This window comes from Salvelinus fontinalis, chromosome 9, assembly GCF_029448725.1.
Source record: "Salvelinus fontinalis isolate EN_2023a chromosome 9, ASM2944872v1, whole genome shotgun sequence".
Lineage (NCBI taxonomy): Eukaryota > Metazoa > Chordata > Actinopteri > Salmoniformes > Salmonidae > Salvelinus > Salvelinus fontinalis.
The window spans coordinates 43,915,019-43,931,208 of NC_074673.1; the positions used below are offsets into that span (position 1 = coordinate 43,915,019).

The 16,190-nt window shown below is 41.7% G+C and overlaps 1 protein-coding gene across 3 annotated transcripts; it reads right to left on the reverse strand.

The window, feature by feature from the left end:
• Positions 1-128: 128 nt before the first annotated feature.
• parvb (parvin, beta) lies at positions 129-16,148 on the reverse strand. Of its 3 annotated transcripts, none has more exons than XM_055934534.1 (13): positions 15,325-16,148; positions 4,715-4,804; positions 3,853-3,923; positions 3,646-3,748; positions 3,333-3,473; positions 2,525-2,640; positions 2,385-2,443; positions 2,265-2,284; positions 2,114-2,175; positions 1,957-2,025; positions 1,724-1,825; positions 1,532-1,604; positions 129-1,091 (listed from the first exon to the last, which is right to left on the reverse strand). In XM_055934534.1, the coding sequence occupies exons 1-13, from the start codon at positions 15,437-15,439 to the stop codon at positions 1,015-1,017; spliced, it is 1,098 nt and encodes a 365-aa protein (XP_055790509.1). In that variant the 5' UTR covers positions 15,440-16,148; the 3' UTR covers positions 129-1,014. The 3 variants fall into 3 exon arrangements, with proteins under 3 accessions (XP_055790509.1, XP_055790510.1, XP_055790511.1); XM_055934535.1 differs by lacking the exon at positions 15,325-16,148 and adding an exon at positions 13,567-13,685; XM_055934536.1 differs by lacking the exon at positions 15,325-16,148 and adding an exon at positions 6,917-7,037.
• Between the last annotated feature and the right edge of the window lie 42 nt (positions 16,149-16,190).

A 16,190-nucleotide genomic window follows, 5' to 3' on the forward strand; every position in this document is an offset into this window, starting at 1 on the left:
CTATAGCGGATCCAGAGGGTTTGTGATGCGAGTTCTAATCTACACCCCACTTCTGACTCACTTTGAAGGCAAACTAAGAAAGCTAACGTACATGTATGAAGTGTATAATTAAAGCAACATACGCTGTCTGAGTTGAAACATTTATTTTGGGATAGACAGACATCAAGGCAGATACATACAAGCAGTGAGACAAGTTGTTCTCCTGGCGATCAGACTTGACTCATCCCTCTTAATAATTTACCATCAGTCTAAAATGCATGAGTGGACTCCTGTAGGCCACATGCAGCTCTCTGGTCTCTCACTCTCTGCTACATCGCGGTGGAGAGCCTCGCTAGCTGTTCTCCGGACGGTCTACTGGGAATCGTCTGAAGGGCAGGTTAATACCACAATGCTTTGTGGCTCTCTCGGGTACAGTAGGAAGAGAATAACATGGCACTTAAGGCGAAAGGCAACAGGGTCAGCATCGGGTAAGAAATATGGCTTGAACCTGTCCATATAAACAATCGGAGAAATCTAAAAGTACTGTTCGAATTCATTCATATCATACTTTGGAATGGCAACATACAATAGAACAATATATGTAGTAATAATACCATAATAATGATATGGGAATAATGTACAAAGCTTTCTGAGATATGATATACAGCAAGTCTTAGCAATTGCAACAGTGGATCATAAATATTATCTTATAAAGCAGTAGTGGCTTTTTTGCATAAAATACAAACCCATATTTTCCAGTTGCATGAACCTAAAACGTGTACTAAAACATGAAACATACGTGTGCTTGGGTAGGGTTAGCATAAAGGAGGATTTAAATACTGTCATTGGGGAGATTAAATACAAACATTCCGAGTCTCTTCAGGCCATCCCACTGATACAAGGGTGGGCCTTTGGTTTAGTCCCAGTGGATTCCTCAGGGGTTCAGACATCAGCCAGTGTGAAGGTAGCACAAACACGGTGCCTTCATTCTCCTCACACTGTACTGTGGCTGTGACTGTGCGTGGCAGGTAGACATCACTCAGAGTTCTTATAGTTGGTGAACAGGTTGTACAACACCCTCAAGGTAGACTTCAGGTTCAAGTTCACAACGTCTAGAACCAAACAAGACAACACAAAATAAGTCAAAAGTTATTCAAAACAAATAAACAAACTGCTCCCAGAGGAAAGATCACACACACAAAAAAATAGGCAAGTCAAGGTAGTTCATGCTGCTTGACTGATTCTGGGTAATATTAGTATGCAAAAATAAAAAATGAAAACACCCACACATCTTGTGAGACTTTATATTCAGAATGATAAGAGCTGGCGGGGTTAGGTTGGGTGTCTGGGTCAAAGGCTGGCTTAGACATACACCAATGTTCAAGTATCTAAAGTGAGGCAACAGCTACACCTATTGGACATCTATGGCATTACAGCTGCTTATGTGTCATAAGCTCTCCGATGCACAGTCTACCTAAATCAAGCGTCCCTTTCCAACTGAATTCACACTACCTGCATTCCCCCACCATGTGTTACTGGCTTTCTACTATACCTTCTGGCCTGGCTTTGGGTTTCTTCAGGCCTCCGTCCTGCATCAGTTCAAAGGCAAATGCCACGTTGTGAACCTGAGGGGAACCAGGGGAGAGGATCAACCGGAGGAAACTGCTAACAGTCGACTAAAGAATGACCACATCTACAAGTCCACCACTTACAGAGAAACACCACTTCTAATAATCCTACCTACCTTCTGCTCAAAGTTCTCTGGTGTGAGGAAGAAGTTGTAGAGGGGGACAAAGTAGTTCTCCAGCAGTCCCATCAGCAGCACCAGGTACACACCATCAGCAAACTGGACACAAGAATATAAAAACCACATGACGATATGGAGAAAAACTCACTGTATCTTATGCCCAGTAGCTACAGTATGTTATATTGATTGGGCTGTTGTGTATTTAAATAAAGCATCATCAGATTTCTAACCTGTGACTCCAACTCTGTGACCTCCAGGTTCAGCTTGTTCAGGTGTTTGTTCACAAAGGTGATGAGGGACTGAGAGGGATAAAAAATTAAGCGTAAAGTATGACGGAACCAAACACAATGCATTCTGCAAGTTTGAATCTCTCTTCAAATATTTTACCTTCTTTACAACATTGAGCTTGTCCGGTGCATGATCCAGGAGGGTGTCAAATGCATCCCTTTCTGAGAAACAGGAGATAACAATAATTAAAAAAAATCCACCATAATCACATTTTACAACTGACCTCAATGTTCAACCAACAAGTACTCACCAAATCTACCCATCATCATCCTAGAAAGAAGATAAAGAAAAGCGGAATTGTTACACCTGTATACTGTAAGGACTTCCACGGAAACTGAAAACATACAACCGATATAACGGTAGTACATACTCTGTAGTGCTCGTCAGCTCCTTAGTCACATGAGACGTCTGCAGTATGCCTTCTCTTTTCTAAAACAATCAAAACCACCAACACAGGTCAACATCACGACGTGTAATAGATAATAGTAAATGTGTGCTGTGTCTCCTTACCTTGACCACCACCACCTGTACCGAGACGTGCTCTGGCAGTCTGATGGGGGCCAGGTAGTGCATGGCCAGAGCCACCAGCAGGTACACTATGGCCACCAGGTTCTTAGCATGGATAGCTGTCGACGGCAGAGGAGACCAGAAGAGGGCGTTGTGAGCCGTGACATCACTTTGAATTACCATGGCTAGAATGACTTTACCATGGTTGAATGGTGTGCTATATTCACTTCCGTACTACTGTAATTCAGGTGAAATAAGGTGAAATACAGTTCAGTACTACTGTAAATCAGGTGAAATACAGGTCAGTACTACTGTAAATCAAGTGAAATACAGTTCAGTACTACTGTAAATCAGGTGAAATACAGTTCAGTACTACTATAAATCAAGTGAAATACAGTTCAGTACTACTGTAAATCAAGTGAAATACAGTTCAGTACTACTGTAAATCAGGTGAAATACAGTTTAGTACTACTGTAAATCAAATGGAATACAGTTCAGTACTACTATAAATCAAGTGAAATACAGTTCAGTACTACTGTAAATCAGGTGAAATACAGTTCAGTACTACTGTAAATCAAGTGAAATACAGTTCAGTACTACTATAAATCAGGTTAAATACAGTGCCTATGGTAATATTCAACGAGAAGATAATGTATCTCTTTAAAGACTTTAAAGATGCCATAACAGAACTGATCTGTAGTAGCGATTGTGTAAAAGTATGTGTCTGATGGTCTGTGAACCCTTACGTTAGTCCTGTGTGTCAAACTGGATATTGAATTACTGTATTTTCAGGGCTTAGTGGACAACTCACAGTCGACGCTCCACTCGATGGACCAGCCGTGAGGCCGGAGCAGCTCGTTGACGGCCTCCAGTACCGTCTGGAGCTTCTGTTTCTGTCCTATCTCTGACTGGGTCACCTCAGCCACGTTCAGCTTACGCCCAGACAGCTTCTCTGTCACCGGGAGAGAGGAGTTACACGGTTATGCAAATCTGTATACTACAACATTCATCCAAATACTGTGTACTGCAAAGTTACTTCTTCAACTCTATAATTTGATGTACAAACGATCAAACACAAGTTCAGCCACAGACACTACACAAAGTCCAAACTAATTCTTCCTTACCAAATAATTTCTGAAGCACCTGTCCATCATAGCAATCCTCCTCCAAGCCTTTGACGATGATCCTGTCCTCTTCCAGCTCATTGTTGATCCAGTCTATCAATACCTAGGAACAAGAACATACAGTTGAAGTTTCAGGTTTGGATCTGTTACCGGTGTTTGATCTACAGTATACAGAAAGAAATACTAAGCTTTGCATAAGACACCTACCCTCTGAAGATCTTTGAATTTTGGATTCTCCCTTGAGGTCGGATCCAGCATGTTCCTCTCAGCATTCTCTTCTAAGAAAGGCATGATTGGAGAAAGACACTCAGCTGTGAAGCCAGAGGGATCCAACTAATACATGGTGGAAGTGAACACATATTCTGACACATTCGAAGACTTCAACATGCCGCCCCCCCCCCCCCCCCCCCCCACACACACACACACACACACTCAGTCCTCTTCTCCTTTAGAGAGCACAGTTATCTTAAATCATAGAGTGAATCAGATTGGTGATGAGCGGAATTATTAAGACACAGGGTGTTGTGCTAACTCCACCCCTGCACATTGCTCTTTCATTTCCTCTTCCACCAAAGGTCACTCACAGACAAAATTAGTTCCCAGAGTGCCCAGAAGTCACCTCCAATCAACTTCAGTAAGGTCTCCAGACATAACCTCATAACCCTCAGGCACCAACGAGTACAATTGTCACCAAAGGCCAAAAGTGTCATCAACAGTCCACCAAAGACATCAGAAGTCAGTGACCAATACACCTACAAGACTGAAGTGGAATGACAACAAATGGCACAACAGTTTTGGATACATAAGATTCTGTAGATGAGAGAGCCTGTGGTTTGTCCAGGAGGCCTACAAAGACATTCCAAGTAGAATCCTTTCCCCCAGAGGGTTCTACATGGAACCCAAAAGGGTTCTACCAGGAACCAAAAAGGGTTCTCCTATGGGAGTGTACTGTATGTATTGAGGTTAGCATTAGAAGTTTGAGTTGGTGTTACCGAGCAACACAGAAACATGTTGTGCGTATGAAGGTTAGTTTTCGGGTAAAGGTTTGAGTTTTAGGAGTTGTTGTTACCCAGCATGGTGTCCTCAGGGTGGATTTCAGTCCCAGAGGGCAGCATGGGAGTGTTGATGGCATTCTTCCCCTCCTCATGAAGGTCACTCACTGGGGACAGGGACAACAGAGAGGACCCAGCATTAGATAAACACGTTTAATCAATAGCATTAACCTCAGAGTGACCCCCACCACACACATACACACACCTTCAGTTCCAAATTGTATTAGTCGTATGTACGGGATATGCATGGTTTACATCATCCAATCGCCACGACAACAACATAACAAAAATAAGGAAAGACAAGAATACTAACATAAAGTAAATGGCTCTGTGGAGTAGAAGAAACAACAACGTACAGCTCAAGTTTCAGGTGTAGATCTGTTATCAGAGAGCCTAACACACACACACACACACACACACACACACACACACACACACACACACACACACACACACACACACACACACACACACACACACGTGAAGATATTTATATTTTCCATTCTATTAAAGCTCAGTGAGAGGACACACACACAGCACACCCCACAGCTGTCTAAGGGTGGCAGCGGTGGGCTCCTGTGTGTGTGTCTGTGCGTTCGTGCGTGTCTACCCAACTGTCTGGTGTGAGGGGGGGATTAACACACTGCCTGGAGCCTAAGACCGACGCCACACCTTCTCCATGGGTAGTTCTACACTAATACTAATCCAGAAATCTAATGACTCTATTAGTGAATTGATGATAACAAGCACTCAATAGGATGCATCGACATGAATTCGCTGATCACTGAGGATGTAAACAGTCTCTTGTGACTGTTAAGCGCATGTAATATTTGATCCTGGGTTCCCGAGACTAGGCTGTAAACAAACCACAAGATGAAGCCAAACCAATCTGTTGCTGAGCTGAGCTTTGATTCACCTTCACTGACACAGGCTGACGTTACCTCTGGGATGTGGCTAGTGTCTACATTTAGGCCTCCAACCCTAATGGCTACATTCCTTTCATCTTCCTCTGCGGCAGAAAACAGCAGACAGTGCATTTAAGGTATGCAGAAAACAGCAGACAGTGCATTTAAGGTATGCAGAAAACAGCAGACAGTGCATTTAAGGTATGCAGAAAACAGCAGACAGTGCATTTAAGGTATGCAAAAAACAGCAGACAGCGCATTTAAGGTATGCAAAAAACAGCAGACAGCGCATTTAAGGTATGCAGAAAACAGCAGACAGTGCATTTAAGGTATGCAGAAAACAGCAGACAGTGCATTTAAGGTATGCAGAAAACAGCAGACAGTGCATTTAAGGTATGCAGAAAACAGCAAACAGCGCATTTAAGGTATGCAGAAAACAGCAGACAGCGCATTTAAGGTATGCAGAAAACAGCAGGCAGCGCATTTAAGGTATGCAGAAAACAGCAGACAGTGCATTTAAGGTATGCAAAAAACAGCAGACAGCGCATTTAAGGTATGCAGAAAACAGCAGACAGCGCATTTAAGGTATGCAGAAAACAGCAGACAGTGCATTTAAGGTATGCAGAAAACAGCAGACAGCGCATTTAAGGTATGCAGAAAACAGCAGACAGCGCATTTAAGGTATGCAGAAAACAGCAGACAGCGCATTTAAGGTATGCAGAAAACAGCAGACAGTGCATTTAAGGTATGCAGAAAAGGGATGTTGTTGATGTTGGAGAGAGGAGTAGTCCTCTGTAGTTTGTAAAGATGTCCTATCTGATTTGCCCTGCTGTAGAGCTCAACCACAAGCCAGCGGGCCTGCCTGCATCACACACCAGATCAGCATTTCCTTGATAATTACAGTCCTGCATTTCATCATAATTGTGCCATTTCCTCCCACTGTGACTCTGTCCAGTACATCTGTGATACAATCGAATGAGTGAAAATTACTGTTAAGGATTTGACCAAAGCCCTCCCTAACAATAATATAATATAATATAGCCAAATAATACTGCCATAGAAATGTAATGTGTCAATAGATCACAACCGAAGCTGAATCTGGATTACTCCCCAGTTACTTGGAAACTGAAGAAAAAATATTCAGCATGCATTTCTCATATCAAAACACAAACACGAACAGGTGCCTAAACAGCAACATACCAGCAGCACTCACAAAATGTAAATACGGTACAGGGCATGCTTCCCCATTCATAAATCAGAGTTCCATAAGCAGCCAGCCCTTCCAGCCAATCCCACCATGTCAAACAGAACTACCTTGTTTCTTCCTCTTGGTCCCACATAGTAGGCCCGCCATGTCTCCAGAAATTAGCCCAGGGATCCCAGAGGTGCTCAGAGAGTAGCAGCGAAGTGAAGGTATAGTGGTAGAGAGAGTGTGTGTGTGAGAGTGTGTATGAGGTCCTGCCCGGTGGGACTAGGCAGTGGCCGAGGCGTCATCACGTGTTTATTTCTGTCACAACCCCCCCACCCTTGCGGTCCAGTTACAGGAGCAGAGGAGGGGTGGGTGTATGAGTATGTGTGTGTGTTGGTTCTTCTATCCTTGTGGGGACCTAAAATCCCCCAAAGTCCCCACAAGGATAGTAAAACTAGGTTACAACTAGGGTTAGGGTTAGAATTAGGGTCAAGGGTTAGGAGTTAGGTTTAGGGTTACGGGTTAGATAAAATAGGATGGGGGGGGATTACCAGGGCAGGAAAGGAACTGCAACCACAATAGCAGAACACTACCTAACTAACCCCTACAGACAACACAGGGCAGGACAGAGAGCATGGATACTACTACACTACACTACTGCACTGACGTGGACCATGTTCTGTTTGTGTACCCAATCTAGCAGCAGCAGTACTGCGTAGGAAGGTGCAGAGTAACACAATATGATTAAACTATCATAACATATAGGAGAACAGTCTAATGCTGAATAAACTCAGACAGCAGTGTGATGTTCCTGTTTTTTGTTTATATGATAATCAGAGGTAAGCTACATATGAAAAACCCAACAGGCTATTTTTCTTGGTTAGAGATGTTCTTTAGTGTACAACTTCGTCCTTATGCTATCAGCGTTGCTTTCAGGTCTTAAAGGTCCAGCTGTTTTTATCTCAATATCAAATCATTTCCTGGTAACAATTAAGTAACTTACTGTGATTGTTTTCAATTAAAATGATCAAAAAGAAACAAAAATAGCATCTTAGCAATTTCCCAATAAATAATTTTGCTAGGACTGCATGGGAGTTGTCTGGGTGGAAAACCAGCTGTTGTTGGCAGAGAGGTTTGGAACTCTCTTTCTTGTTGGTCTATTAAAGAATTTACCACCTGGTGATTTTACCAGGCAGGCCAAAACTCCATCCCACCACAACAGGCTGACATTTCCTACACTAAAAGGGCATTATCATAATTTTCTAAATGTCACAGTATTATTCTAACCTCATAGTGTGTAAATATACACTATATACAAAAGTATGTGGACAGCATTTCAAATTGTGGATTTGGCTATTTCAGTATATTCAGTATATATTTCAGTATAAAATCGAGCACACAGCCATGCAATCTCCATAGACAAACATTGGCAGTAGAATCTTGGCCATGTACTGTTATAATCTCAACCCGGCACAGCCAAAAGAGGACTGGCCACCCTCAGAGCCTGGTTCCTCTCTAGGTTTCTTCCTAGGTTCCTGCCTTTCTAGGGAGTTTTACCTAGCCACCATGCTCATACATCTGCATTGCTTGCTGTTTGGGGTTTTAGGCTGGGTTCCTGTATAGCACTTGTGACATCGGCTGATGTAAAAAGGGCTTTATTTATAAATGTGATTGATTGATTGAATGGCCTTACTGAAGAGCTCAGTGTCTTTCAACGTGGCACCGTTGAGCAGCCCCGGTCAACTGTACGTGCTCTTATTGTGAAGTGGAAATGTCTAGGAGCAACAACGGCTCAGCCGCAAAGTGGTAGGCCACACACGCTCACAGAACGGGACCACCGAGTGCTGAAGCGCGTAAAAATCGATTGTCCTCGGTTGCAACACGATTCCAAACTACCTCTGGTAAGCAACATCAGCACATTAACTGTTCATCAGGAGCTTCATGAAATGGGTTTCCATGGCCGAGCAGCCGCACACAAGCCTAGATCATTTTTGACTGCACTGGGCCTTTAATCTGTTTTGCTGCATTGAACAATGAATCGTGCGCTAAAAGTATTCGTCTTAATATAATTACACTAACTCAGTTCTACCCCCGGCCTTGCAGTGAAATAAATCACCAGCCAGCTTCTTTGCAGGCATTATATGAAACACCTGTCATGGTTAAGACCATTAAGAGAGTAGAGTAGGCAGAAGACTGCAGTCAATCGACAAAAACAACAACATACCACAAGCAATTTTGTTGTAAGCTGGAGGTAAAGTGTGTCAAATTCATGGTGTAAATATCATCTAAATATACCCATTCTATGAAGATGAAAAGCTTACATCTCCTTATATCTCAGTAGATTTTCAACATACAACAAGGTTCCCGTGCCCCCTGAGGGAACGTGATTTACTGTGACCCGGGGAAAGTTATTTATGCCTCAGTGAGACAGGCAAGGCCTTAAATTTAGCCCAGGTTATTTATGTCGGGCAGGCAGCATAGGCATGAGTGACTAAATGGACACAGAATCCATACACACCCACTGTCCAGAGCTGAGATGACCATGTCACAACCCTGGCCTGGGCTATTCAGAGCTTTCAGTTGACTATGATGACAGTCATGCTAACTCTACTACTGGTAAACCTTCACTGATTGATAACACTTATCAGGCTTCAGAAATAACATTACATAAAGGAACAGCATTTCAACTGAGAAAACTATCGCAATCACATATTTCTCTACATCTCTATATTTCTCTATAACTGCCAAGAGACAGTTAAAATATATATACTGTATATACACAGTGCCAGAAACTATTCATACCCCTTGGCTTATTCCACCATCTTGTTGTGTTACAGCCTGCATTCAAAATGTATTAAATAAAAAAAATGTCTCACTCATCTACACACAAATACCCATAATGACAATGTGAAAACGTGTTTTTATAAATGTTTGCAAATTTGTTGAAAATTAAATACAGAAATATGTAATTTACATACAGTGCCGTTGTCACGCCCTGGCCTTAGTTATCTTTGTTTTCTTTATTATTTTAGTTAGGTCAGGGTGTGACATGGGGGATGCATGTGTTTTGTATTGTCTGGGGGTTTGTATGTTTATGGGGCAGTGTCTGGTCTAGGTGTATGTATGTCTATGGTTGCCTAGATTGGTTCTGAATTAGAGACAGCTGTCTATTGTTGTCTCTGATTGGGAACCATATTTAGGCAGCCATATTCATTAGGTAGTTCGTGGGTGATTGTCTATGTCTATGTTGCATGTTAGCACATTGTTTATATAGCTTCACGGTCGTCGTTTATTTTTTTGATTAGTTTGTATAGTGTTCTTCGTTTTCGTCTTCAATAAATAGAAGAATGTATTCTAACCACGCTGCGCTTTGGTCCTCATCTCTTCCACCATAAGACGATCGTGACAGCCGTTCAAAAGTTTGGGGTCACTTAGAAATGTACTTGTTTTAGAAAGAAAAACAAAAAAAAAGTGTCCATTAAAATGACATTAAATTAATCAGAAATACAGTGTAGACAATGTTAATGTTGTAAATGATTATTATTATCATTAAATAGTACCCGCAAAACACCGGTCTCAACATCAACAGCGAAGAGGCGACTCCGGGATGCTGGTCTTCGAGGCAGAGTTCCTCTGTCCAGTCTCAACATCAACAGTGAAGAGGTGACTCCGGGCTGCTGGTCTTCTAGGCAGAGTTTCTCTGTCCAGTCTCAACATCAACAGTGAAGAGGCGACTCCGGGATGCTGGTCTTCTAGGCAGAGTTCCTCTGTCCAGTCTCAACATCAACAGTGAAGAGGCGACTCCGGGATGCTGGTCTTCTAGGCAGAGTTCATCTGTCCAGTCTCAACATCAACAGTGAAGAGGCGACTCCGGGATGCTGGTCTTCTAGGCAGAGTTCCTCTGTCCAGTCTCAACATCAACAGTGAAGAGGCGACTCCGGGATGCTGGTCTTCTAGGCAGAGTTCCTCTGTCCAGTCTCAACATCAACAGTGAAGAGGCGACTCCGGGATGCTGGTCTTCTAGGCAGAGTTCCTCTGTCCAGTCTCAACATCAACAGTGAAGAGGCGACTCCGGGATGCTGGTCTTCTAGGCAGAGTTCCTCTGTCCAGTCTCAACATCAACAGTGAAGAGGCGACTCCGGGATGCTGGTCTTCGAGACAGAGTTCCTCTGTCCGGTCTCAACATCAACAGTGAAGAGGCGACTCCGGGATGCTGGTCTTCGAGGCAGAGTTCCTCTGTCCGGTCTCAACATCAAGAGTGAAGAGGCGACTCCGGGATGCTGGTCTTCGAGGCAGAGTTCCTCTGTCCGGTCTCAACATCAACAGTGAAGAGGCGACTCCGGGATGCTGGTCTTCGAGGCAGAGTTCCTCTGTCCGGTCTCAACATCAACAGTGAAGAGGCGACTCCGGGATGCTGGTCTTCGAGGCAGAGTTCCTCTGTCCGGTCTCAACATCAACAGCGAAGAGGCGACTCCGGGATGCTGGTCTTCGAGGCAGAGTTCCTCTGTCCGGTCTCAACATCAACAGCGAAGAGGCGACTCCGGGATGCTGGTCTTCGAGGCAGAGTTCATCTGTCCGGTCTCAACATCAACAGCGAAGAGGCGACTCTGGGATGCTGGTCTTCGAGGCAGAGTTCCTCTGTCCAGTGTCTGTGTTCTTTCGCCCATCTTAATATTTTATTTTTATTGGCCAGTCTGAGATATTACTTTTTCTTTGCAATTCTGCCTAGAAAGCCAGCATCCCGGAGTCGCCTCTTCACTGTTGATGTTGAGACTGGTGTTTTGCGGGTACTATTTAATGAAGCTGCCAGTTGAGGACTTATGAGGCGTCTGTTTCTCAAACTATAGGTATTTCTGATCAATTTGATGTTATTTTAATGGACAAAAAACATGTTTTTCTTTCAAAAACAACGACATTTCTAAGTGACCCCAAACTTTTGAACGGTAGTGTAAGTATTCACACCTCTGAGTCAGTACTTTGTAGAAGCGCCTTTGGCAGCAATTACAGCTGTGAGTCTTTTTCGGTAATTCTCTAAGTGCATTGTATAATATTTTCCCATTACTCTTTTTAAATCATTCAAGTTCTGTCAAGTTGATTGTTGATCATTATTAGGCAGCCATTTTCAAGTCTTGCCATAGATTTATTTTCTAGCCGATTCAAGTCAAAACTGTAACTAGGCCACTCGGGAACATTCTATGTCATCTTGGTAAGCAACTCCAGTGTATATTTGGCCTTGTGTTTTACATTATTATCCTGCTGAAAGGTGAATTCCTCTCCCAGTGTCTGTTGGAAAGCAGACTGAACCAGGTTTTCCTCTAGGATTTTGCCTGTGCTTAGAGCTGTATGGCGTTTCTTTTTATCCCCCCAAAAAACTATAGTATTTGCCGATGACAACATACCAATAACATGATGCAGCCACCACCATGCTTGAAAATATGAAGAGTGGTAGTCAGTGATGTGATGTGTTGGATTTGCCCCAAACATAACGCTTTGTATTCAGGACAAAAAGTTAATTCATTTGACACATTTTTTTGTAGAATTATTATAGTGTTTCTTGTTGCAAACAGGATGCATGTTTTGGAATATTTTTTATTCTGTACAGGCTTCCTTCTTTTCACTCTGTCATTTAGGTTATTATTGTTGAGTAACTACAATGTTGATCCGTACTCAGTTTTCTCATATCCCAACCATTAAAAACTCTTTAACTGTTTAAAGTCACTATTGACCATGGTGAAATCCCTGAGCAGTTTACTTCCTCTCCGGTAACTGAGTCAGGAAGAACATCTGTATCTTTGTAGTGACTGGGTGTATTGATACACCATCCAAAGCCTAATTAATAACTTCACCACTCAAAGGGATATTCAGCATCTGCTTATTATTCATTTTTTTTACACATCTACCAATCGGTGCCTTCTTTTTGCGAGGTCTTTATGGTTGAATCCTTGCTTGAAATTCACTACTCGCTTGAGAGACCTTACAGATAATTGTATGTGTGGGGTACAGAGATGGGTTAGTCATTCAAAAATCATGTTAACCACTATAATTGAACATGGAATGAGTTCATCCAACTTATTATGCGATTTGTTAAGCACCTTTTTTACTCCTGAACTCATTTAGGCTTCCTATAACAAAGGGGTTGAACACTTATTGACTCAAGACATTTCAGATTTTAATTTTGTATACATTTCTAAACATGTCTACAAACAAAATTCCATTTTGACATTATGGGGTATTGTGTGTAAACACTTCTTTGGTTAGTACATGATTCCATATGTGTTATTTCAGTTTTGATGTCTTCACTATTATTCTAGAATGTAGAAAATAGTAAAAATAAAGAAAAACCCTGGAATGAGTAGGTGTGCCCAAACTTTTGACTGGAACTATATATCATTAAAAAAAATATATGTAAAAATATAAATAATTTAATGTTTAAATTGTCCTCTGTGTTATACAAATACTTTCCCTGTGAAAATGAGTGCTGGGGACATATCAAAAGCCCATTTATTCAGTGTAATTTGAGAAGTTAGTTAGGTGACTGACTGTATTATACAAACATTCATTTATTTTTTACATTTGCAGGGGAAATGCAGTCGGTCACCTAACTAACTTCTCAAATTACACTGAATAAATGGGCTTTTGATACTCATTTTCACAGGGAATGAATTTCTCTATAGCTTCTCCGGCAAATCATTTCTAGATTATATATTTACTACATAGACTAGAACGAAAAATATTATGCTGAAACTAAAATATGTGAAAACAAAAAATAACTTACTTGTGAGAGTACTTTCTGAGGTAGACATTGCTGTAACACTGAAATGATATTTCCCTCAGTCACACCCATTAACACATAATGGAGACAGTAAGGATACACTCTTCATTATAATACTTTTAAGGCCATGACTAGCACTTTTTACTGACTATTATCACTCTAAAGTCCAGTGCAGTGGTGATTGACACTAGCCTTAAAAGAACACATCAGGGAGAGAGATGCTTCCTTTCTGTTTATCTGCAGAAACAGTCACAAACACATGATATCTAGGTCCGGCACACACAGCAGGAATCTGAGTTCAACACATAGCAGTAATACAGCTATTATAACAGACATTTATTTTCTTCAGAAGGCGTTATAATGTGTATTTGGCCTTGATCACAAGCTGCTGTTCATAGTCTCAAACTGAGAGTTGCAACTTACACACTTATTGGGCAAATCATAGAGTACTGAATGTGTGGTTTTCATTTAGATTTTTTTTGTAGGCAACAAGCTCTCTCAGGTACCCCTTCAGGATACACAGAGATGAAAGGCAATTTCCCAAAGAGCAAAATTTAATATAGAAAGTGCCTAAAGTAATTACCCAGTGAATGTACAGTTAGGCCTATACCACTCAGCTAACTTGTTTTGTCTGGTTGTGATCTTTCTTAGTTAAAAAGACTACAACCAAACTGACCTGGCTACACCATTCAATCATTCACTGAATACATCTATTTTTATTTTTTTATTCTGCATTTATCACAGAGTGCTGTCTTGAAACTGTTCTTCCATCCCCCCAGGCCAGGGCTATCATCACTTTCACCAGTCACCACAAAGGGGCACTCTTTAGCTGTGGTATAAGTAACAAACAGGGAACATGAGCTTTACCTTCAGGAAATCTATTCCCCCTTAATAGAGCACGTGCCCAGAACACATATAGGAGGTACTGAGTGTTGATGACTGGAATTTACTGGGGTTCCACAGCAATTACAACCTAGCCTCCATTTTCCTGCCTTTAGAGTTTCTTATATAGAGAATGACAAACACATGGCCAGGCAGGGAGGGACTGACACACACACACACACACACACACAGGGGCCAAATCTTGCAGCTGTTCATACTAGACAGAGAGTTGGGAAGTGGGCTTCAAAATAGCTTGGTAAATAAATGAAAAAGTGAAACTGCACAACTAGGACAGACCAAACTTTTTCAAAAGAGAAGAGAAAGTAAACATCATGGGAAAGTAATCCTCTTACTCCTTATCTTAATAACCTTGCATTCTTGGCATAGGTGATGACCATCTGATCTATTTATGTTTATTACATCATGAGGAATGCCACTTGCCAGTCTACTTTCTTTGTGGCTTTGTTTTTACTTGCTTACATTGAGTATTCACTTTGAAACTTCCCAAGGTTGAGTTTTTTTTTTTATGTACACAAAGTTTAACAGTTAAAAGACTTGCCATGGCATGTATGATTTGTATTGAAGTCCAATGTTTTATAATAGTAGGCTACTTCTGATCATAGCCATTTCAATGGCTTGAAATAAAGATGAGAAATAATTGACAAAGATGTGGCTCATGCAACCCGGTTGTTGTTCTTTATTCCAACTAAAAAAGGTTTTAGGAAGTCATATCCTACATTTAGACCCTTGTCAATATAATGTATTGACGGAAAACGTAAATTGCAGCACCATGGACAGCGGGGAATAAAACGGATACACAAATGTGTGATATTATGACAATGTATAACGTCACGCTTTAGGGAATTAAGCATATGTTACCTTCTTTGGACTTCTTCTTTCTAACTAGCGTTCCTCCTAATTTTCCAAGGAAAGATTCGTCCTTTTTCATCTTGCCTGACTGCGAAGTCGCTGACCTAACAGGAGCTCCAGCCATCTTTGACGAACGGTCAACTAACTAACTGTTCGCTGCAGCTCAATTCTGTGAAACCTCAATCCCCGTGATTCATTGAACACCTGGAATTAAGTCCGCTGGCAGGAAAAAGGACGTGGCGCTTCAAACGAAGACAACACTTCGGGCCGGTAGCGGTAACAATAGGCAAAGAGGAGCGCCCGTTTGACTTCAATGGACCGGATGACTCAGTTAGCAGACAAGGCATCGCCTTTATTATTAGCTACCCGACAGCGCCGGTCAATGGCTGGATGTAGGTTGTCCCATGAGAGAAGAGGATGCGTCACACAATAGCCCACAGAGGGACGGACCCACTGCTTGATGCATAACAATTTGTCATAGGCTACTCAACATCTATACCAGTAGTCCTTATTCAGAATCATAACCAGATCTAATACATTGAGGAACTAATAAATAATTAACTAACACATTTATATTATGGATATTTTGGTATGTATTCCCATTTCCATGTATTTTGGCAGTAGTGTTTTACAGCAGTAATTCTATGGTATGCTCTAGTTTTCCATAGAAAATAGGTTTTGCTTTTGACACAGATCACAGCATTGTCTACATCTTTTCTGACCAACAGCTCGCCAACATCCTCTGTATTAATACTGAATGACCCTATGACTTAACTTAATTTGCGCAAACAGGAAGTTGTTTCTCAATTTCCATCACTCATGGACTGATGAAAACAGAGAGTAACCATGATATTCATATTTTGTTGTGTTGCAAT